Genomic DNA, 19,974 nt, shown 5'->3' with positions numbered 1-19,974 from the left:
TCCTGCTGATAATGGTAACAGAAACTTCCAACTAATGTCCAGTCTCTCATGCCTCTCATGTCAAAAGTTCCAATTTCATCCTTCCCCTGACAAAACCTCCAGCTTCCTCGATTTCTACAATGCAGTTCTACATTGTCTAGACAAAAAATTTAGATCTATCAAAAACAGAAAATGTGGCAAATCTTATGAAATAAATTTAATGTAATGTCAAAAACTATAATGCCCAAGTTATTCTGATTTTTTTTTTGCATTTTTTAATCTGTTTAACTAAACAACTTGTTTAAAAGTGCTATAGGATTATGAAAATTTCCATTACGTTGCAGGCAAATCTAAGTGCTTTGTCTGAAAATTTGGGTCAAGCATGCTGCAGATTAATTGACAGTCAAAGGCTCTATATCTCATTCCTGATTAAAAACTCTATTTGATGTGTAGCATTGGGCAGAAAAAGTAAACAAAATGTTAAAATGTATAAAGAATGAGAGGGGAAGTAACACAATATTCTATAATATAATCAGTGGTGTGCTGTCTTCTGGAATGCTGTGTTTAGTTTTGGGCACCCAAGCTCACAAAAATACAGCAGAAATAGTGGGAGTTAAAAAAGATACAAGTGATTAGAGATCTGGAGAGACTTTCACACACAAGTGAGGGAAAAGACTGAGGTTGTTTGTTTTAATGCAAAGATAAACAAGGGGAGATTTGAGAGAGGTAAATAGTATGATGAATAATAATAGCAAGTAAATTATGTGCTCATTTTACCTTGCTATAATATTAGACCAAGGGGAAAGGTAACATGCTTAACACTGATTAAAAAAAGGCTTTCTTACACAGAATGTACAACATGAAACTCACTGCTACAAAGTATAATTAAAGTGAATAATTTAATAGGATTAACAAAGCCTTAGAATTATATGTGGATAATGAAAACATCTACAGTTACAGTGGTGAGTGAACACACACACACACACACACACACACACACACACACAAGATGCAAACTCTTGGGATTCAGCATTTAAGTCCTAATTTATGAGGACTTCAGAGTAAATGTCTTCCAGAGGCTGGCATTTCATAGCTGCCTACTATTTTTTGCCCGTTTTCTAAAGCATCCTATACTGGCCACTATCAGAGAAAGGATACCAGACAAGGTCTGATCTAAGGTGGCAACTGTTGCTGTGTTCCTGAACCATTGTCCCACCCTACCAATTTAGAGAGTGAAGGACATTGGAAGTTGGGAAGATTGATTAAGCAGTCCATCTCCTACCAGTCCAAGATTCTGCGCTGTGCCTACATATCATTGAGCAGCTGAGGAACATTTAAAAAAATGCAGGGATTTCACAATGAGGATTGAAAATCCCTTTTTTATGTGTGCAGAAATTGCAGGATATGTCATGGGTATTACTAAGGGCTTTCCTTTGTTTTTTTTTCTCCTAATAGCATTTATCTTCTCTTGCATTTTGCAGGACAGATACCCAGTTAGAGAAGGTCGATATCAGTGAGCTGACCTGGGAACAGAAGGAATATGTTCTGAGGGCACTGTTTGCAAAAATTAATGCCTTGAATCAACGGTAATGCTCTATTTCTTTAAGAGCTGACTGTAGAGATCTGCTATGGAATCCAGAATGGGATACTGATAGCTCTAGAGTGGGGGAATCCAAGAAAATTCTGAATCTAGCCTATATAGTTATCATGCAGTTTGTGGCAGAGATATTTTTGTTCAATTTGGAAAAGGGGCCTTCCTAATTTTGGTCTGACTAGGTTGATCTATTTGTATGCCAGCTTTAGTGTCTCTGAAGAGAAAAAAAAATAGCTACACTAGTCAAGAGGTTAAAGAATCAATTTAGACTAATATAATGGAATTAATTTTATTTACAGTGGTTAACTAGAAACTAGGGCTGTTTTTTTTATCAAGCAATTTAAATAAATTGTACAGATAATTACAAAAGTGTCCCATCGACAAAATGAAGTATGTTCTGGATTTGTACAGTACAAAAACCTGAGGAAAATGCATATGCAAACTGTTAAATTTAAATTCACATAACTTTCACACAAGTGTGCATGTGTGCACACAATTGTATTGTATGTACAACATGAGGATGTTAGGGCTGGCACAGGAGTAAAGTTCTCATTCTTGGAGCTCATTTGTTGAACTACTTAGCCACATTATTATATCAATGAAGATTAATTGTGTGCATATTTAATGTAGATAGTGACTTGATCTACATATTGTTTCAGATATCATATATTTCATGTTTATCTCATTTGGGGAGACAATGTATTCTATGCAATTTCTCATGCTTTATCCACAGATCTGCTAATTAGAAAACCAGAAGCTCTCATTTTAGGCTTATTTCTTATTGTTTTAGACTAAAATCAGTTTAGAATTATATATATGTGAGAAAAGCAATTATCTTTTCCAGGGATCAGGAGAAGAATGAATTTAGTGAGCTAATTGTTTAGTCAGTTTCTAACTTCAGTGACTGTAACGCAAGTGTTCACAGCTGCTAAGCAGTGGAGATAATCCAGCGTCTATAAATAGGAGTTGGAAAAGCTATCCCTGAATGCCTGTGATTCGAACTGGGCAGCAAAACAGAAGCTGCTGCACTTTGACCCTGAACTCTGCATGTAACTCTCTTTTCTACCTGAGCTCCCATTCACTTCTTACTAAGTGAAAAAGCCTCAACAGCAAAACACATTATGATAGTTTAGATTGAATTTAGTGAAGTACACAGGACACTGGAGTAGCACAAATGCCTTGGCAGCAGATCAGGACACTCGTTGCTATTTGTGTTAGAGAGATGACTGTGGAATAGAAGCTTCTTAGCACAGGCCATGCTTAACTAAGATGTCTCATGTTTTTGTTTCTTCTTTACAGAAAAGGCAAACAAGTTTTGGTCCCTTTGGCTCCAGCTGCTGTTATTACTACTGCTGGAAAAAGAAACAAGACTGGGTAAAATGCTACATTTTTAAATCACTCTATCTAGGTACTCCTTTGTCTGAGCACCCCCCCAGAGATGCAAACCACAATATAACAAGCTCTCTCTCTTAGCTTGATAGAAAAATGCTTGATTAGAGTGAAGGTTTATGTTGGTGAGTTTGCATGTAGACATTGCTGAAAGTCAAAGAAATTAATTTTGCTTCCTTCCTGCATTGGAGTTGTGGCTATAGAGTTTAAATGTCATTGCTATCTATGTCACCCGGTATGTTGTGACACGTTGGAGTTCAGTCTTCTAGTTGGTTAAAAGGACACTCTAGTCAAAGCACCTCAGGGCAGGAGCCTTGTTTTATTTAAATGTATAAAACCCACATGTCTGATACTCTAGATACATATACAAAACTCTCCTTCCTCTCACTTTCTCAGTTCAGCTATTACTGCTGGAAGTGCAAAAAAAGGACCAATTTCTATTGCATTTGGAGTCTAGTTTTCATAGATTCAGGCATGATACAACCATACACCTGGCTGTATTATTTTCCAAGGCAAGTAGGTACCAATTTATCATTGGCACTTGAAAAAAAGGGCATCGTGTTTATTAGCACAGAGCACTTTGAGTATGCAAGGTGTTGTACACCACAGTTCCCTGCAACTTATAATTTCATATTGATGGATACCACAGAGCCAGACAATTCAGAAAAGCAGTGACTTATTTCCTTTAGGCCACACCTCTTTCACTTTGCAAGGAAAGGCAGCAGCTTCTTAAAACAAGGAGGGGTGTGAGGTTCAATTGTGGGGACCGAAAGAAAACAGAAAAAAGTAGGAAACAGAAAGCAAATTTACACAAGACGCTTAATGCACAGACTAATTCTGTTGCGCATTAGTGTGGTGGGCAAACCCTACGCTGAGTGCTAATGCGCAGTAGCGTCACAAAAAACAAATAAACCCCTCAAAAATGTTCATCTAATGTGCATTAAGTTAGTACCAGTCATTAAAGCTACTAAACTTAATGCACTGTAATTACAGCACATTAACGAACATGTAGACACACCCAGACAGACCAAACCATTTAAGCGAATAACTTGGAGATGCAGGAAAGAAATTGCTTCTCTAAGCAAAATAGAGCCTTGATAGTAAAGCTGTTTTCACCATGGGAAGAGACAGATTTTTGATTTTGTAAATGAAAGGATGGGATTTGTTAAGAGCTTTAATGTAATGGGCTAATACAGGAGTCAAATCAACTATCCTGAGTAAGAATGGGAACAGAAGTGATTCAGAATAAATGTACACCTTATCAGAGGCATTGATCCACAAGCCCCTAGAGGTGTATAAGACTGTGTCATTGTTGACTCATTACTGTTGCAGCCCAGAGAACACTGCTTCCAGCCAGACCTTCATTACACAGCAGGCTCCACTGTCAGAGTCCACCTCTCATGCAACAGCCCTTCCAGATATTCGAATGGTAACAGCACAGAAGAGAGAGTAAAGCATCACACACTAAAAGAACAAGCCATCAGAACCATCACAGCTGTTGCCTGACTTATTTATTTTCTTCTGGGACTTCTCTTATGCAATTGGAGTGATGCTGAGGCTGAGATTGTATCCTGATTCTCTTATAGTACTGCTAGTTTGACTGCTTCTCTGAATCCAACCTGAAAAGTCACTGTAAGCTTATAAAGTGTTTCCCCCCTTTTTAAAATAAAACCTTTTTTATTCTTCCTCTGGCCCAAGGTCTGTTGGTAGTCAGGGTTACCTCAGGCTCCTGCTACAGAGTTTAAGCTAAAAGCTGTGATACCACAATATAGGGTATGTCATTGTATTTTGAAGATGGTATCTTTCTACTCTGGAATAAATGCATTTGTATAAGCCTAAAGAACTTTTGGAGTAAAGCGATATATATAGGAACCTGCTGAAGGGCCTTCCTTGCAGTACTGAGCTGTGTAAAACAAGGAGCTGACTTGGGTCCGAGCAGATTTAGTTACAGGAAAAATGGAACCTATTACAAGGGGCAAATCAATGACATGTCAACAGTATCTCATGGCAAACCAGGGTCATTGCCTGAAGAAATTTATTAGCAATTTTATTCATAATCAAATTGAAGAATGTGAGAACTTTCCTCTAAGATATAACAGAGAAAATAAGATACAAATATTAGCGGCTTCACAATAGTTGTATTGAAGTCAGGCAGTTGTCAGTTACAAAAGGCATCATTATCAGAAGACAGAATACAAAAAGTGCTCATATTGTTTTATTTGATTAGACCAGGGGTGTCAAATACACAGCCTATGGGTTGGATCTGGCCCATGGAGTTGCTGTATCTGGGCCACTGGCCTACCAGCAGCCTACCAGAAGTTGTGGGGGTATGGCCTGCCACAGAATTTGGGGCCCTTTGGCACTGATGGCTATGGCTCCTGACAGCGAGCTTGGCTGGGTGCCCTCCCTCTGGATTGACTACTGCCAGGCCCCCTGTCACTGCTGGCAGCCCCACTGTCACTGCTACTCAAACCCCTCCCATACTAGTGGCCATAGTACCCACTGGATCTGGTCCACAATGAGACCCACAACTTGGATCCAGCTCTAAGCCCCAGTTGAGTTTGCCACCCCTGGATTAGATCAACAAATCATGATTAGAATCAGCATATTTGCTTGACTTTCCACAGCTGCAGAGACAAACTTTCTGCAAATCACTGTTGACTGGACTGAGTCCAAGTGAACATTACCCTTCATCCTACCTCATTGCAGGACCTTTCCATAACCACTCAAGGATTGCATTAGACACCAACTAAGTAACCCCTTCTTGGGTGATGGAACCCAGGACCACAGCTCCAAACAACACAGAACTTTATCCCATGGACTCACAGAACTTCCTTACCTGGCTCTCACACTGGGGAGTATCGTTCACTTGCAGATAATATGAGCATCTATGACAGTAACCAAAGCAGTAGGCAGTAGCAATACAGACCTGCATTATGAAAAGAAACTAAGAAAATGAGCCTGGTTGCTCTGAGGAAGGAGGTGCATTCTTCCTTCTAGTTCTGCCTTTTCCTCACAAGGCTCCAGTAACATTAACCAGCCATAAACATCGCTAAGCTTTTGCTTCCCTGGTTTCAGTCCATGACAGTATGTGTAGGCACATTTCTGTTATAGTGAAAAGCACCTTACTAGTGTTTTCATATATATGAGTTGAGAATTAAAATGAATAGGCATCATGAGGGTTGCAGTTTCCAAACTGTGGGACTCACTGAGTGGAACTTATTCTACTTCTCTTAGGAACCTCCTTGATCTTCACACTAGCACCCCAGAAGACATCACTCTAAACCCTTAAAGCAGTCTGTTCCCAAGAATCTTGGAAGCGGTTTAATGGGTAAAACGGTTAAAGCGTTCAAAATGTCAAGTCAGAGAAACTCCTGAATCTGCTACCTTCATGCAATGAAAAAGCCATTTCTTTGGCACCCAGCATGTCCCAAAATAAGGCAGATTTGTATCTTAACACATAAGACCAGGATGTGGATACAGCTTCACGTAGCTGGTAATGAGTCACTGGGTCTAAATATATGCAGTAGGAAATGGAACCTGGGCAGAGGTGTTCAGAGGAGTTTGAGGGGAAAAAGATAAATTGAGATCAATCTCTCCATCTGCCCTTTCACTCTGGGAAAGGTTTAGGGGAGAAACTTTGCAGTTTTGAGCAGATTAAGCTCAAAACAGTGATTGTGCCATTATGTGAAAAGGTTGTCTGCTCAAAGTAGAAATGGAGGACCTAGAGAGAACAGGGCTTTCTGTTTCTGAAAGGAAACATTCCCTGTCAGGACAGAGCTGGAAGGAGTCTGCAGCATGGATGAAGGGCACTATGGAAAGCATCTGTACAGGCTGGTTTAGTTCCCCATGGTTGGCATGACTACTGCAGGCTTGGTAACTGTGGCATCTTCCTCTTTCCATTGGGAGATGATGGTCTTTATCTGCGTGTAGAATTGCACCCCCTGAAACATGAAGAGGAACAAAGGTCATACATGTGGCCTTTGGACTCTTGCAAACCAGTGCTAAAGAAGCTTCTGCTGCACCCTCAGAATATGGAGGCCTCCACTACTGACACTGATGCTGCCCTCTCCCCGCTGGCTGGATGTATTTGACCCTCCAAGAAGGCATGCTGCTTCATCCTCCCTCCCCAACTTCTACCTTATTAGAATATACCCTGATGGTCTCCTCCTCCCCCACATAGCTTCACGCACCAGACTCTAAGAACAATTAAATACACCGGTTTCCTTAATTTGATTAGTTACCTGTTTGCCATAGAAATTGGTGTCCCCTCTGAAAGAGCCACGAGAGCCGGTGAAGGAGAACATTGGGAGTGGCACTGGAATTGGAACATTTACACCCACCTATATCAGCAAAAAGATACCATGTTTGAACAAGCACTGAAGTGCAGCAAGAGCAAAACAGCTTCTACTCCTCTGCTGCAAGACACTATGTCCAGTTTTCTTAAATATAAGACCATAGGGTATTATCTAACCAGTTACCAGGGCTGGCTGCCTGCCCCATGTTAACAGTAAGCACTGACCAGGATAATTCAGACTTATACACACCTGTCCCACATCCACCAAGTGGGAGTATTTCCGGGCGGTTGCTCCATTGGCAGTGAAGATGGCAGTTCCATTCCCATAGGGGTTCCTGTTTACTATCTCGATTGCCTCCTCCAAAGTATCTGCTTCCAGAACCACTAGAACTGGCCCAAAGATTTCCTCTTTATAGCAAGTCATGCTTGGCTGCCAAGGCAGAAAAAACAGAAAGTCCAAGTCAAGTGAATCTATGGTTCACTAGCCAGTGTTCCAGCCCATGAGGAATAGCACTTGGGCAATTAACTATTTGCATCAACTTTTACTCACCCCTTTCCCAATTTTCCATCATTATCTGCATCTGTCCTTCAATCCAACCACAATCTGCCTACCTATTCTCTAATCCAGATTTTAGGACATTCCCAGGGTGGAACCTTAGCCACTCTGAATTTATCAACAAACACATGGGACAAGCCACAGTTCTCAAATGTAGAAGGTGAAGCAGCAGTTTATCACTTGCCCCTGCATGACTGAAAAGTCCACAGGATCATCCCCAGCTGTGTTCACCAGAACAAATGCCACCCTTTCTACTGAACATCTGATATGCCTCATTCCTGTGTCTGAAGTAATCAGCAGTGGGGGTAACTCACCTTGACCTTGCCAAGGATAGTGGGTCCAACAAAGTTGCCATTCTCAAAGCCCTTCACTCTGATGTTTCGTCCATCCAGAAGGAGGGTAGCCCCTTCCTTCACTCCCTTCTCAACCAAATTACAGACTCGTTCCTTGGCTTGTGGAGTGATCAGAGGCCCCAGATCTGCTCCAGGTTGGTCTCCTGTGAAGAAATACATAAAGGGTTGAACCATGATAGTTTCTTCTCCAAAGGAAGGGTGGAGACGCAAGTGAATTCCTAGCAACCACAAGAATCCTAAGGATTAACAGTGTATAAAGCAAGCATAGAGGCAAGAGGGTCTGCACCCCAAGCCACTGTAATTGCAAGCCTGAATACTCCCAAAAGCCTGAGACAAGACATGCCCCCTAGTAAACTCAGAGTTCAATGCTGCCACATCAAGGGCTGTAATTTTGGAGCTCTTAAAAACATTTTGTAAAAGCCTTGCTGAGCCACATGGGGCCAAAGATAGCAAACAATCATATTCATTTGTAAGTTACATAAAATAGCTGCTAAAACCAGACATGAGCTGGAGTCAAAGGAGTTGAATGAACTGAGTTTGAAAGTCATTTAGCCGTCATGCTTCAGCCTAAGAAAAACCTGACTACTGGACAAACAATAGATTAGGAATTCCTGGAAACAAAAAGACTGATGTCTGGTGTCAGAAACTTTTTGAATAGGTCAGATCAATGGGAATGGGAATGATGGCCCTCTCGGCAGTCTGGAGACAGGATTACAGACACTGACAATGTCAGGAACTTAAGTGTCCCGAATTTCCATACTTCATCTGCTTTGTGGATTCTAGTTAATTTTCAAAGCCATCCGGGCCACAGGTGGACCAACGATGACATCAGGCTAACAAACTTTCACCTAAGATTCAATATTCCTACTAGCCTCCTCTTTGTCTGTTGTTTCCCCATTCTAATCTCTTGTTCTGTCCTTTTAGACTTATTGGGCATTTTTACACATGTTCTGGGCTGTGGTGCCGAGTGCTTTAATTAGCGAGCTGCACTAATCAAAAGTGCCCATGCGTCATATGTATGCGTCCCCACACTGAAAAAATGGCGGTGGGATGCTCTGAACTAAAGCTCAACAAACGTGTTTTATTTGAAAGCGCCCCACTGCCATTTTTTCAGCACGGGAATGCTGATACATGTGATGCAGAAGGCTGCAGGAGCACATCAATTTCTGTGCTCCAGCAGACTCTATTAATCTTTCCAGCGCATCAGAACAGGCTCCCTGCACATCTACAGGAGCCCATTAATTCCAAACTTCACCAAGTTTAGAACAAGATGTGAACTCTGTTCCACTATCAGCACCATATCCAGCCCAACTGGCTAACTGGCCCAACTGGCTACTGCAAGTCTTACTCAGGCATGCAAAGGGGCCAGAGGTGATAGAAGGTCAGAGTATGGTCAGCCAAATGACATCTCACACAGATTCAGAGGTTAAAATGCACCTGCCAATGACTGACCTTTCTGTGTCTTGTATTCTGCCTGCAGTACATGAATGAAGCAAACAACAGTGAGACAGAAGTTTTCCATCTCTTTTTTCCTCTGGTATGTTTATAATGCTTGTCTAAAGAGGAGGAATAATTGAGTCACTACCATGCCAAAATCCAACAGTGGATTGACTTAACTGGAAGAAAATGTCTCCCTCTGCAGGACTTTACTGAATGCAAATTAAAAAAAGGGGAATCCTCCTAAAAACAATAACGATCTAATTTTTAATTTAAAAAAGTGTGACTGTTCCCATTTCCCTTTCCTCACTGCAAACTTAATAGAAGTTGGCAAGAAGTTCTAAACTAAGTTGCTACATTAAAAGCAGGATTGGATCCATTAGACAATTTGAGTAAAATGTAAACATAGGCTTCTATCAATACTCCCAAGCCTTCCCTCACCACAGACTCCCCATCCATCCCAATCATGTGCTTTGGACTGGCCAGATCCAAAGCATCTGTTCTGTGCTCACAGACTAGCATTCCAATGAAAAGGTTTTCACCCCACTCCCTACTATTCTGTACCAAAGGTACAGAGCCCAAGAACTCAGTGTCACACACTGCAATGTGCTAAACTTACACAGCTAGAAGTCTATAAGCAAACACAAGCTGGGTGTTTCACCAGCAGTAACTAAACATTACCTGAATTAACTCGCAGATTCTTGGCTCTCTCCACCAGCTCTGGCAGCCATTTCTGTGCCTCTCCCACTAAGACTGCTGTAGAGAGGGCCATGCAGCGCTGGCCCGCTGCTCCAAAAGCAGCTCCAACAAGCTGGTTCAAGGTATTTTCCTTGTTGGCATCAGGCATCACCACACCGTGATTTTTGGCTCCCTAAAATACATCATATAAATGATCTCAAATGGCTAAATATGCCTGCTGGATTTCCCTTCTTTCTAGCTCTGCAAGGACAGCTCCATACAGCAGCTGTTAGTGAGCTGCCAGTGTTCTAACAGTAAGGGGAGATAAGCATCCAGCAGCAGGAGTTCAAGAATCAGCCTCTGATGCTGAATGGGTTTGGATTAAATACCTATATGAGGGAGGACTAATCTTTAAGCACAAGGGTCTACTATAGCAAAGGGCATTACCATATTGGCCTGGACTCTCTTGCCATTCCGAGATCCCCTTTCATAGATGTACTCTCCAGCCTGATTGGACCCCACAAAGCTAATTGCCTTGATATCTGGATGGTCACAAATAAAATCCACAGCTTCAAAGAGAAAAAAAAAAGTGTGTTATACTCCAATATGCAAATACTCCCTCTGCCCACATCTCTACCCTGACAGATCTTCACCCCTCGACTCCCACCCAATTTTTTGCCCCTTCATGCCTTACTATTGCAGGCATCCAGGATCCCCTCATGTCCATCCCTTTGCCTCTGCTCACTCTCTAGTACTTGAAAACCTGCTTCTCTGCTCATTTACCCAGCTTGTGAATTCTCACACCTCTAGTATGCTATAGCAGTCAAACCCTGTGCTGCTCTGGCCCATTCCCGATTTCATGACCAGATCCCAGCTCTACTGCCCATCCCTACCATGCACTTAAATAACTAACCCTGTTGATACCTGAATGAATACTAGCTAGCCTCTCGCACTCTAGCCTTGCCTATGCACTGCAGACACAGAACTCATTTGTCTTCAGATCTTCACTTTTTCCCAGCTCTAAAACAGCTAGCACCCTCCTTTCTTGCTACCAGATAAAATCTCTCACATTGAATGTCTACAGTTGAGCTCCTAAATTCACACTAAAGTACCTAAGGTGACATTTTCAGAAGTGCCTTAAATGACTTCGGAATACAAATACCCAAATCCATGGCACTATTCCTACGTCACTCAGGCACTTTTGAAAACCACCTTAGGAAACTAAATGTAGACACCCAAGCTTGAAAACTGTGTCTACTCCTTCCCCTTACAGTTCCCTCTAGCCCAGGGGTAGGCAATATTTTTAGCCAGTGTGCCAAAAAAATGGCAATATCTACCCTGCAAGGTGCTGGAGTGCTAGCATGCCAGACACACATGTGCAAACACACACACAGAACCACACACACAGAACACATGCACATGCCCAGAATCAGACATGTGTGCACACATGCACACAGACACAAAGAACCAGACACACACACACACACACACAGAGAACCAGACACACGCACACAGAGCTAGGCTGCTGGGCCACAAGACAAAGTCCAACCTGGTGATGCCCCGGGCCCGCTGCAGCCCCTGTGCTTTCCCAGGGAGCCAGCCCTGGGCTGCAGTGTGCGCTGCTGAGGCCCTGTCCTGGAGCCTGCCCATCAGCCAGCTGCAGAGGCAGCTCTAGGCTGGGGCCTGAGGGTGGCTATAATCTCCCCAAAATTCACCTTAGTCCCCCAGTAGCCATCCCTCCAGCGCTGCCTGCAAGATGCAGCTGAGTAGGGCGCTGGGCTTTGAGTGGTGTGGGCGGTGGCAGCCCGGCTGGTGCTGGAGGGGTGGCTAAGGCAAATTTGGGGGGCTATAGCCCCCCAAACTCCTCCCTAGCATTGTCCCTGTGGGGTCCAGAGCCCCAGCCAGGCTTTGTGCTAGAGGCTGCTGTGCACACCCCTCTGGGTGGATGGCAGGAGAGGGGCCTGAGGCAGCGCAACCCCAGGCCTCTCCCCCACCATCCACTCTGAGGTGCGCGTGCAGTCGCTGCCAGTGTAAAGCTGGTGCCAGGGCTCTGGAGTTCTGGGATCAGTCCTGTGGTAGCAGTGACAGCACACACACCTTAAGGCACCGGATGGGGGAGGAGCTGAGGCAGTGCAACACTCCCCCTTCCACTGCTGTCCACCTGGAGGCATGCATGTATGCACTGCCCCAGCCCTTTCCCTGCTTGTGGCCCGAGGTGCACGTGCAGTTGCTGCCAGCACAGAGCTGATGCCGGGGCTCTAGAGTCCCGGCATCAGCTCCATACTGGCGGCGACTGCATGTGCACCTCAGAGTGGATGGTGGGGGAGGGGCCTGGGGTTGTGCTGCCTCAGGACCCTCCCCTACTATCTGCCCAGAGGGATGTGTGCAGGAGCTGCTGGCACAAAGCCCAGTTGGGGCTCTGGAGCCTGCAGGGATGGCGCTAGATGGGGACTTAGGGGGAGGGAGGGAGCTATAGCCACCCCAAAATTAACCCTCTTCCCCCCCGTAGCCACCCCCTCCAGTGCTGCCCGGGATGCCACCACCCATCTTGTGCAGCTGAGCCCACCCCGCTCCTGCCTGCAGCACAGCCCTCCTGGAGACCCCCCCCACTGCTGGGAAGAGGCTGGGGCCACCCCTGCAGCTGGCCCAAGCTTTGGGTAGCTGCTGCCAGCCATGGAGCTCGAGCTGTTTGTAGCAGGGCTTGCAGACTCCCAGCTGCCTGCTGGGAACAGGCCAGGCTATGTGGCTGGCAGCACCTGCCCAGAGCCCTGGCCTGCCATGATGTGCTGAGCAAAATGGCTTCGTGTGCCACACTCTGGAATGCATGCTGGAGGTTGCCAATCTCTGCTCTAGCCTCTGGCATCAGCCTTTCATTGACCTGGTTTCACCTGCTGCTCACATTCCTCAGGTGCTTTCTGGTCCTACATCCCTGTCATAACAGTAGATACCCAACATCTCCAATGCTCTTATGATCCCAAAACGCTCATATATCTTTTTAGCAAGCCCAGCAACCTTGCCTACAATTACCTTCATGCTGCCCATGGATAATGTTCAGAGTTCCATCAGGCGCACCAGCATCCTGAAACAGCCTGGCAAGGAACATGAGGGCTCCTGGAACACGCTCTGATGGTTTCATCAAGAAGGTGTTTCCACATACCATGGCCATGGGGAACATCCAGAGAGGAATCATAGCTGGGAAATTGAATGGTGCAATCCCTGCACACACTCCCAGAGGCAGACGGTAGGTGTAAGTGTCCATGTCTTTAGTGACAGAAGGCAGGGTCTCTCCCAGCATTAGGGATGTCACACTACAGGCATGTTCAACCACCTCTGAAACAAACAAACAACAACAAAAAAAGGCAATGAGCTACTTACTGGGCAACTTCCTGCTTACTACAACCCACAAACTTCCTTTTCACCTTTGCCATAACCCAACTCTCTCTTCCAGCCTCTCCTCTCAATATACAGCCACTGTATTTCATAAACATCCTCTGTTTTGCCAAGCACCTTTAAGCTGCTTTTATGTGGATCCTCTCCTCAGTACGTTAAACACTCCTGAGCCTTCATAGGACTGTCCCAGGGAAAGCATTTCAGAGTTGGTGACACCACTCCATCAGGCACTGAAGCCTGGTTTAGTCTTCAAGGTTTTGCCAGCCCCTTCCCTTTTTCTGTTGGCAAGGTAATACCACCGCTCTAAGAAAAAGATGGCTTCTGACACCACCAGCAGCATTTGCAGGTAGACATACCTATACCTACTACCAGCTGCTGTGGTCCCTTCAGCTGCTGGTGCCTTGCCAAGATGCATTTCAAACCTAGCCAGCACAGCTTATAAGTGGAGCCACCAGAAGCTGCCTGAACATGAACACCATGGTAGCTGCTGTCTGCCAGCAGAAGTGACCCAGTACAGACAAGACCTTATACTCAAATATCTGTGCACATTCAAGAGATTTTCCAATCCATGGGTAAACCACAAAGAGTCTGCATAGGATGCAGGGAGAAAGGGTCAGCAACTTTGAAATGGTGAGAAGAAAATGGACACATGGGAGCTTTTTCATACAGAGCTAACTCAGGCTGGCCCTCTTCCTTGATATAGAAGCTCTGAAGGGGATAACATTTCTTAGAGCCTTAGAGCCCCTGTTGCTCAGCAAAACTTTCAGGAAAGGACAAGTCTGAAAGCCCCATTTAAAAAGGAGCCAGCAGCTTACGGAGGCCTCGGAACACATCTCCTTCAGCATCAGCCAGGGTCTTCCCTTGCTCCAAGGTGACCAGTTTTGCAATTTCTTTCTGGAAACGGAAAAGATAAGAAAAGTGGCAGCGGCAGGGCAGGCTGTTTGCCAGGAAGCCCAATGTCATAGTAAATGCATCAGCTGAGAGGAACTTGGAAAGGGAACGCTAACCAACTTGCTACTTGTTCGTTATGTGTTGCAGCCCAGGTAAGAAGCCAGTCACCTATAGAAAGGGAAATGTTCTAATCAGGACAACAGCAGCTGTGGAGCTGATTTGAATCCCTCAGCATCTCAGTGCCCCAGTCAGGGAATCTGAGGAAGATGAAAAGGAAACTGCAAAGCCCAAGAGAGTATTCCTCTTTTAGATATTTCTTTCATTTCTTTGCACTGACTGGAAAACTCTCCATCCAGCTTGTGGACTCCATGGAACCTCACTGGAAAATAAAAACAGGGATTTGCCTGCCCACTATCCCCAGGCAGCACTATTCCTGTGCCCTCATGGGCCTAGAGAGTATAATATTATCCCTTCCAAGGGTATACATAATGTCCCTCCTCCTCCACCCCTCACATTTAACTCATATGCCCAGGCAGCCCTGCCCTACCCTGAGCTAAGAAAACACTATAGAACCTGCTAGGCACTCAGCAACAACCCTTAGGCACAGCTGTAGGAGTCTCACCAAGTTGTCCTTGATGAGCTGCTGGTAACGCAGGAAGACTTGCTGACGGCTCAAAACAGACATCTCTGACCAATTCCAAAATGCTTTTTTGCAGGAATTCACGGCTGCCTCCATCTCACTGGATGTGGTCTTTGGGACACGGCCAACCACCTCGTTTGTGGCCTGATGGAATAGTGAAACACATTAAGAATAAGACTCCTCCTCCTTCAGCCATGTGCCTCAAATGTTCAATGGTCCATTCACACACAGCTGCCCCAATATCCTTCTCCTGAAATGGAAATGTACTTAGCGATTCCCCACTGTCAAGAAGAGATTCCTGCCTTGCACACCCAGAGGATAGAGCTTGAACTGGAGTTATGAGTGTTCAGCACTACTAAAAAAAAACTAGGTTATTGGCATCTCAAATGGGGAACCAAGAAAACTAAGTCACTGGCCACCTCTGATCCCTTTGCTTTAAGTGACTTACCTAAAAGTGACTGTAACCAGTTCAGAGACAGAACCCATTTTCCTGGTCCAGTATCATTTAGTGCTTTAACTTTTCAGATCTCCCAGCTTCACTCACATGTTTCAGCTTCTGCAGTGGGTAAGGCAGGGGTCCCATGGACAGCTGTTATTTATCCCTCTACAAACCTGGCTTATCTCCTAACCCTCCTGTGTACTGGATGAGATGGGGCCATTGGGAGAAGTAGTACATGATTATGTAAAGACTGCTTCATAATTCAGATGGCCAACCCTGCAGAATAGAATTAGGACTGGATGGACAACCTTCATTCCAGAATGGCCTAGACTCTGAGGCTGCCTTTATACTCATTTGCGTTCTAATGAGAATGCTCCAGCACCGCCTCACCATCATGCATATTAAGACCCTGCACATTTTTAAATGGCTGCAGGGGCACTTTATCTAAACCTTATCAAATGAGTTTTAGATAGTGTCCCACAGCCATTTTAAACATTTGGGGGCTTAACACATGTGATGGTGAGCCATTTTAATTAGAGCTGCTGTCTGGGAACTGCTCTAATTAAAATGCACCCCTCACCCCAAAGCATGTGTATAGGCAGCCTGTATGTTTGTCTCTGCAAGAGTAACCTTTTTTTAAATACAGACTTTTGTAAAAATTAAATCTGTTTTGACAAAGCAAAGATCAACACTTACATCATAGAAAGAACGAGAGAGCGAGCACTCACAGCAACCAGGAACTCAAACAAGAGTGTGAGCTGCCCTGCAAGGGGTGAATCTCATCACCAGACACAATGAACTCAGTGGGCTGATTGAGCTTTCATAAACAGGGCTCAGTGCTCTGATCACTCTCGAGTGACAGTGCAATAAAGAATGTATCAAAATGGGATGTCATGGAAAAAAGTTTGGTAATTTCTGATGTGTGTATCTGTTGCGAGTGTCAGGCAGGATGCTCCTTCAGACAATTTCAACTGTATCTACCCCTTGGTGGTTGACACAGGAGCAACCTTTAACTATTTTGATACCAGATTTACAGTGAAATTGCATCCAGCACATTACTTAACATCTACATTCACTGGGAATTTCATGGCTCACAGCTGGCAGCTGTGTCCACAGAAGAAAGAGGAACTTGATTCCAGTCATGATAATGTCTTCCTTCTGGACATGAGGGGTGATCCCAGTTTTTGTCACTTCTGAGGCATTGCAAATCATAAAAGATTACAACATATAGGGTTACATCAAACTACATATGACAAGAATCCTTCAGTAACTGGATATGCTGGTCAGAAAGCTCTCTTGTAGGCAAAGTCAACATGGGACTGCCATTAACTTTATGGAGCTCTTAACACAGAAGGCAACTGGGAGGCAGTCAGGGGAAAGTTCCCACTCTACACCTCCCTCAAGGCACTCACTCCCTGCATCTTGCCAAGAGACTCAAGAGAGGTGCAGTCTCTTCTAGACCACAGCAGAGGAGAACATTTAACTTACTGGGTTGTGGATATCGATCCATTCAGTAGCTTTGGACTCAATGAACTTTCCATCAATAAACAGTTTCGTTGTTGGCTGCAGAAGACAAAGCAGAGGTCACAACATAGTATTTCTACCTCACCTTTATGCCTATTCAAAGTGCCTTATGCTTGATGGGCCTGGCAGCACCACCTACTTCTAGGGCTGACCAACACTTCTCACTGTGAAACCGCTTTCAGTTGCTTATAACTTTATCAAGCTTTGTTAGGGCTGAAATTTTCCATGACAGGTGTCTGCCGGAGACAGATTTTTATTTTTTTTTTTAATTTCTGCCAAAATGTTTCAGCTGTTTCTGAGGACAATGTTAAGGAAATCACACTGCTCATGTTGAAAAAGTCTAGGGGTACACCAATAAGAGATTTTTTGGGCCGATAGCGATGGCCAATTTTTAAAGAACCATATTGGCTGATAACAATCCAATAGCCGATATGGAGCCAGGCAGCGTTGGGCTGGTAAGTCTGTTGTGGGGGAAGGGGCATGGCAGGGTGCAGATCAAGGCCCCTGCAGTGAGGAAGGCAGTGGGGCTGGGGCAGGAGCTGCACAGCTGGGGCAGGGTGCAGGACAGAGCCGCAGCTCGCCTGGGAGGCATGGGGAGGGGGGTGCAGCTCCTGCCAGTACATGCATCCTGGGGGGACATGGGGTGGGGGTGTGCCCCCAAATCTGCATGGGGCAAGGGTAGGTTGGGACCGGGGCAGTGCTGAGCTCTTCCTGGTGGGAGGCCAGGCTGGGGGGGTTCTAGCCACCCCAAAATTTGCCATATCCCTGCTCCCAACATCACCACTGCCCGCCCCCGAGCGCAGCCCAGCCAAGTCCAGTCCCACCAGGAAGAGCCCAGTGCCGCCCTGGTCCCATACGCAGATCCAGGGACACACACCTGCCATGCCCTCCTGGGGTGCATGCAGTGGCAGGAGCTGCCCCCCCCTGACAAACCACTCATGGCTCCGTCCCACACCTTGCCTGCCACTGCCCCAGCCCCACTCCCTCCCTCACCATGGGGCCTTGATCTGGCCCCCCATAGCCCTTCCCTCACAACAGGCTTACCAGCTGGACCAAACTGCTCTCCATGCTGCTGGACTGCGCTCCCGGCTGCCTGTGTGCTGCGCTGCATGCGTACACAGGGCATTTATTGGCCACATCAACCAAAAAAAAGCTGATTGCCAATACTGTCAATTTTCCTTATACTGGTGCCAATTTGATATGGGACTGATGTATCGGGGTACCTCTAAAAAATTCTAATGATCTTCCTTTGAACAGCTTGAATACCCACCTTTCTTTGGAGTGATGACTTGAAATCCTGTAGGCGTTGGCCTTTGTATCAGAGATGTGACACTTGCCATCACCAGGAAAATCCACCCATGTTTGCCAAGTCACAGCTCTAATAAAAGCTTCCAAAGCCTTGGCAAAGAGTGCAATTTTAACAGTTAAAGTCTCCAAACTATCTATCCCTACTGGGCATGCTCAAATTTTTCATAGTTCCTAGGGGTGACCAGACTGTGCAAGCTTCATTCCCACTATGTAACAAAGCATACTTCTTTCTGTAAAAGCTACGCAGGCAAAGCTAGACTTTTCCTGTAACGGCTACTATCAGATGGGCACTGGAACAGAGCAGAAAGCCAATGTCTCCCAGGCTCAAAATGGACTGTTCTGGATAGTGTCCAATCCAAATTCAAGGGGAACAAATAGCAAACCAGGGGGGAGAAGGAGAGGTAGACTGGGACTATGAATTTGGGCAAGATTGGAATTGGAAATGGTGGCGACAGAAGGTGTAATTAGGATTAGCTAAATGATAAGAAGATAGGGGTTGACTAAGCAAAGGAAACTGGGAGTGAAGGGCAGGTGAAACTAGAACCGAGAGCCAGTGAGGCTTATTCACTACATGTTCTCCTACTTCTGCAGTAAAGCAAAGTGGCGTCCAACAAACAGTCCTGATCTATTTCCAGAGCACATATTCTGTGGAAAATATACCCTTAAATCTGGCATTTCCTAACATTCTCAGGCATATCCTAACTCCACAGTATTCTTTTAATGTCACTTTTTGTAATTCCCTGGGTTTTTTAATTAAACTGAAAAACCAGAAATGCCTCGCATTGTTGGGTGTGAGATCAGCCCAGTTCACCAGCAGAGTTGGAACCTTTAGATCCCCCAGACTTTTGTCACTTGAGCCAATGGAGTAAGTGAGAGTGGCAGGGGGGGAGATGCATGCTTCAACATTGCGCTATACAGATATTTGCTGACAGCAGAGGCATGACCTGGGAATGCCGGGTTGTATGCCAGGTTCTGGAGGAAGGGGAGTGTGCTCCTGTGGGCACTACTCTGTCCTCTCCTTGTGTGTATCCCTCCCACTTGGTCCCATCTCAGTCTTGTTTACTGCTCACTGCTGGATCCTTGCCCCAGAACCGTTTTCTCTGCCACTCAGATCCCAACCTCCAGCCAATGGAGCACCCCAAACTGACTTTCATTTGTAACAGCCGGGGAGTCCCTGCTTCCAGGAGAGAGGGGCTCTGGGAGCAGCGCCTGCCTTTGGTGGCTCCTCCGACTCTCCTTTGCAGTCAGGCCTCCTTGGATTCCAGGTTGGATCCTTTAGGGAAAGCTGCCAGGGGAAAAAAAGAACTCACCGCGGAGGAGAAGGCTGAAGAAAGCCAGGGGGACTTCACTGTTGCTGGGATCTGCAGGAGAGGAACAGAGATGCCTGCGATGGAGATGGCAGCAGGGGGCCGTGAGGCGCCGCCCGGGACCTGCTGCCCCAACCCGGGGGCAGCGCCGGGCCACCCAGGGACACTGGCTGCAGGGAGCGGTGCAAGCCG

General features: G+C 45.4%; 2 protein-coding genes across 4 annotated transcripts in view; one reads left to right on the top strand and one right to left on the bottom strand.

Annotated features, from left to right (window-relative positions):
• Window positions 1-5,910, top strand: part of BBOF1 (basal body orientation factor 1) — a 15,687-nt gene extending 9,777 nt beyond the window's left edge. For 2 of the 3 annotated variants that reach the window (XM_025201229.1, XM_014519215.2), the window contains 3 exons: window positions 1,461-1,565; window positions 2,873-2,947; window positions 4,295-5,910. In XM_025201229.1, the coding sequence (XP_025057014.1) occupies window positions 1,461-1,565; window positions 2,873-2,947; window positions 4,295-4,415 (301 nt within the window). In that variant the 3' untranslated portion in view covers window positions 4,416-5,910. Of the gene's footprint in view, window positions 1-1,460; window positions 1,566-2,872; window positions 2,948-4,294 lie in introns of those variants that run through there. The other variant, XR_003093470.1, reaches the window with a different exon arrangement.
• ALDH6A1 (aldehyde dehydrogenase 6 family member A1) lies at window positions 4,994-19,968 on the bottom strand (the record flags this gene model as incomplete). The annotated part of the gene is made up of 11 exons (XM_025201242.1): window positions 4,994-6,906; window positions 7,207-7,305; window positions 7,510-7,689; window positions 8,130-8,311; window positions 10,287-10,476; window positions 10,731-10,852; window positions 13,311-13,613; window positions 14,489-14,567; window positions 15,187-15,348; window positions 17,132-17,206; window positions 19,786-19,968. Coding segments are annotated over 11 exons (1,680 nt in total), but the record flags the coding sequence as incomplete, so codon positions are not given.
• Between the last annotated feature and the right edge of the window lie 6 nt (window positions 19,969-19,974).

Source organism: Alligator sinensis, unplaced genomic scaffold, assembly GCF_000455745.1.
Source record: "Alligator sinensis unplaced genomic scaffold, ASM45574v1 scaffold280_1, whole genome shotgun sequence".
NCBI lineage: Eukaryota > Metazoa > Chordata > Crocodylia > Alligatoridae > Alligator > Alligator sinensis.
Note: the sequence above shows the minus strand (reverse complement) of the source record. Positions and strands in the feature narration are given on the sequence as shown.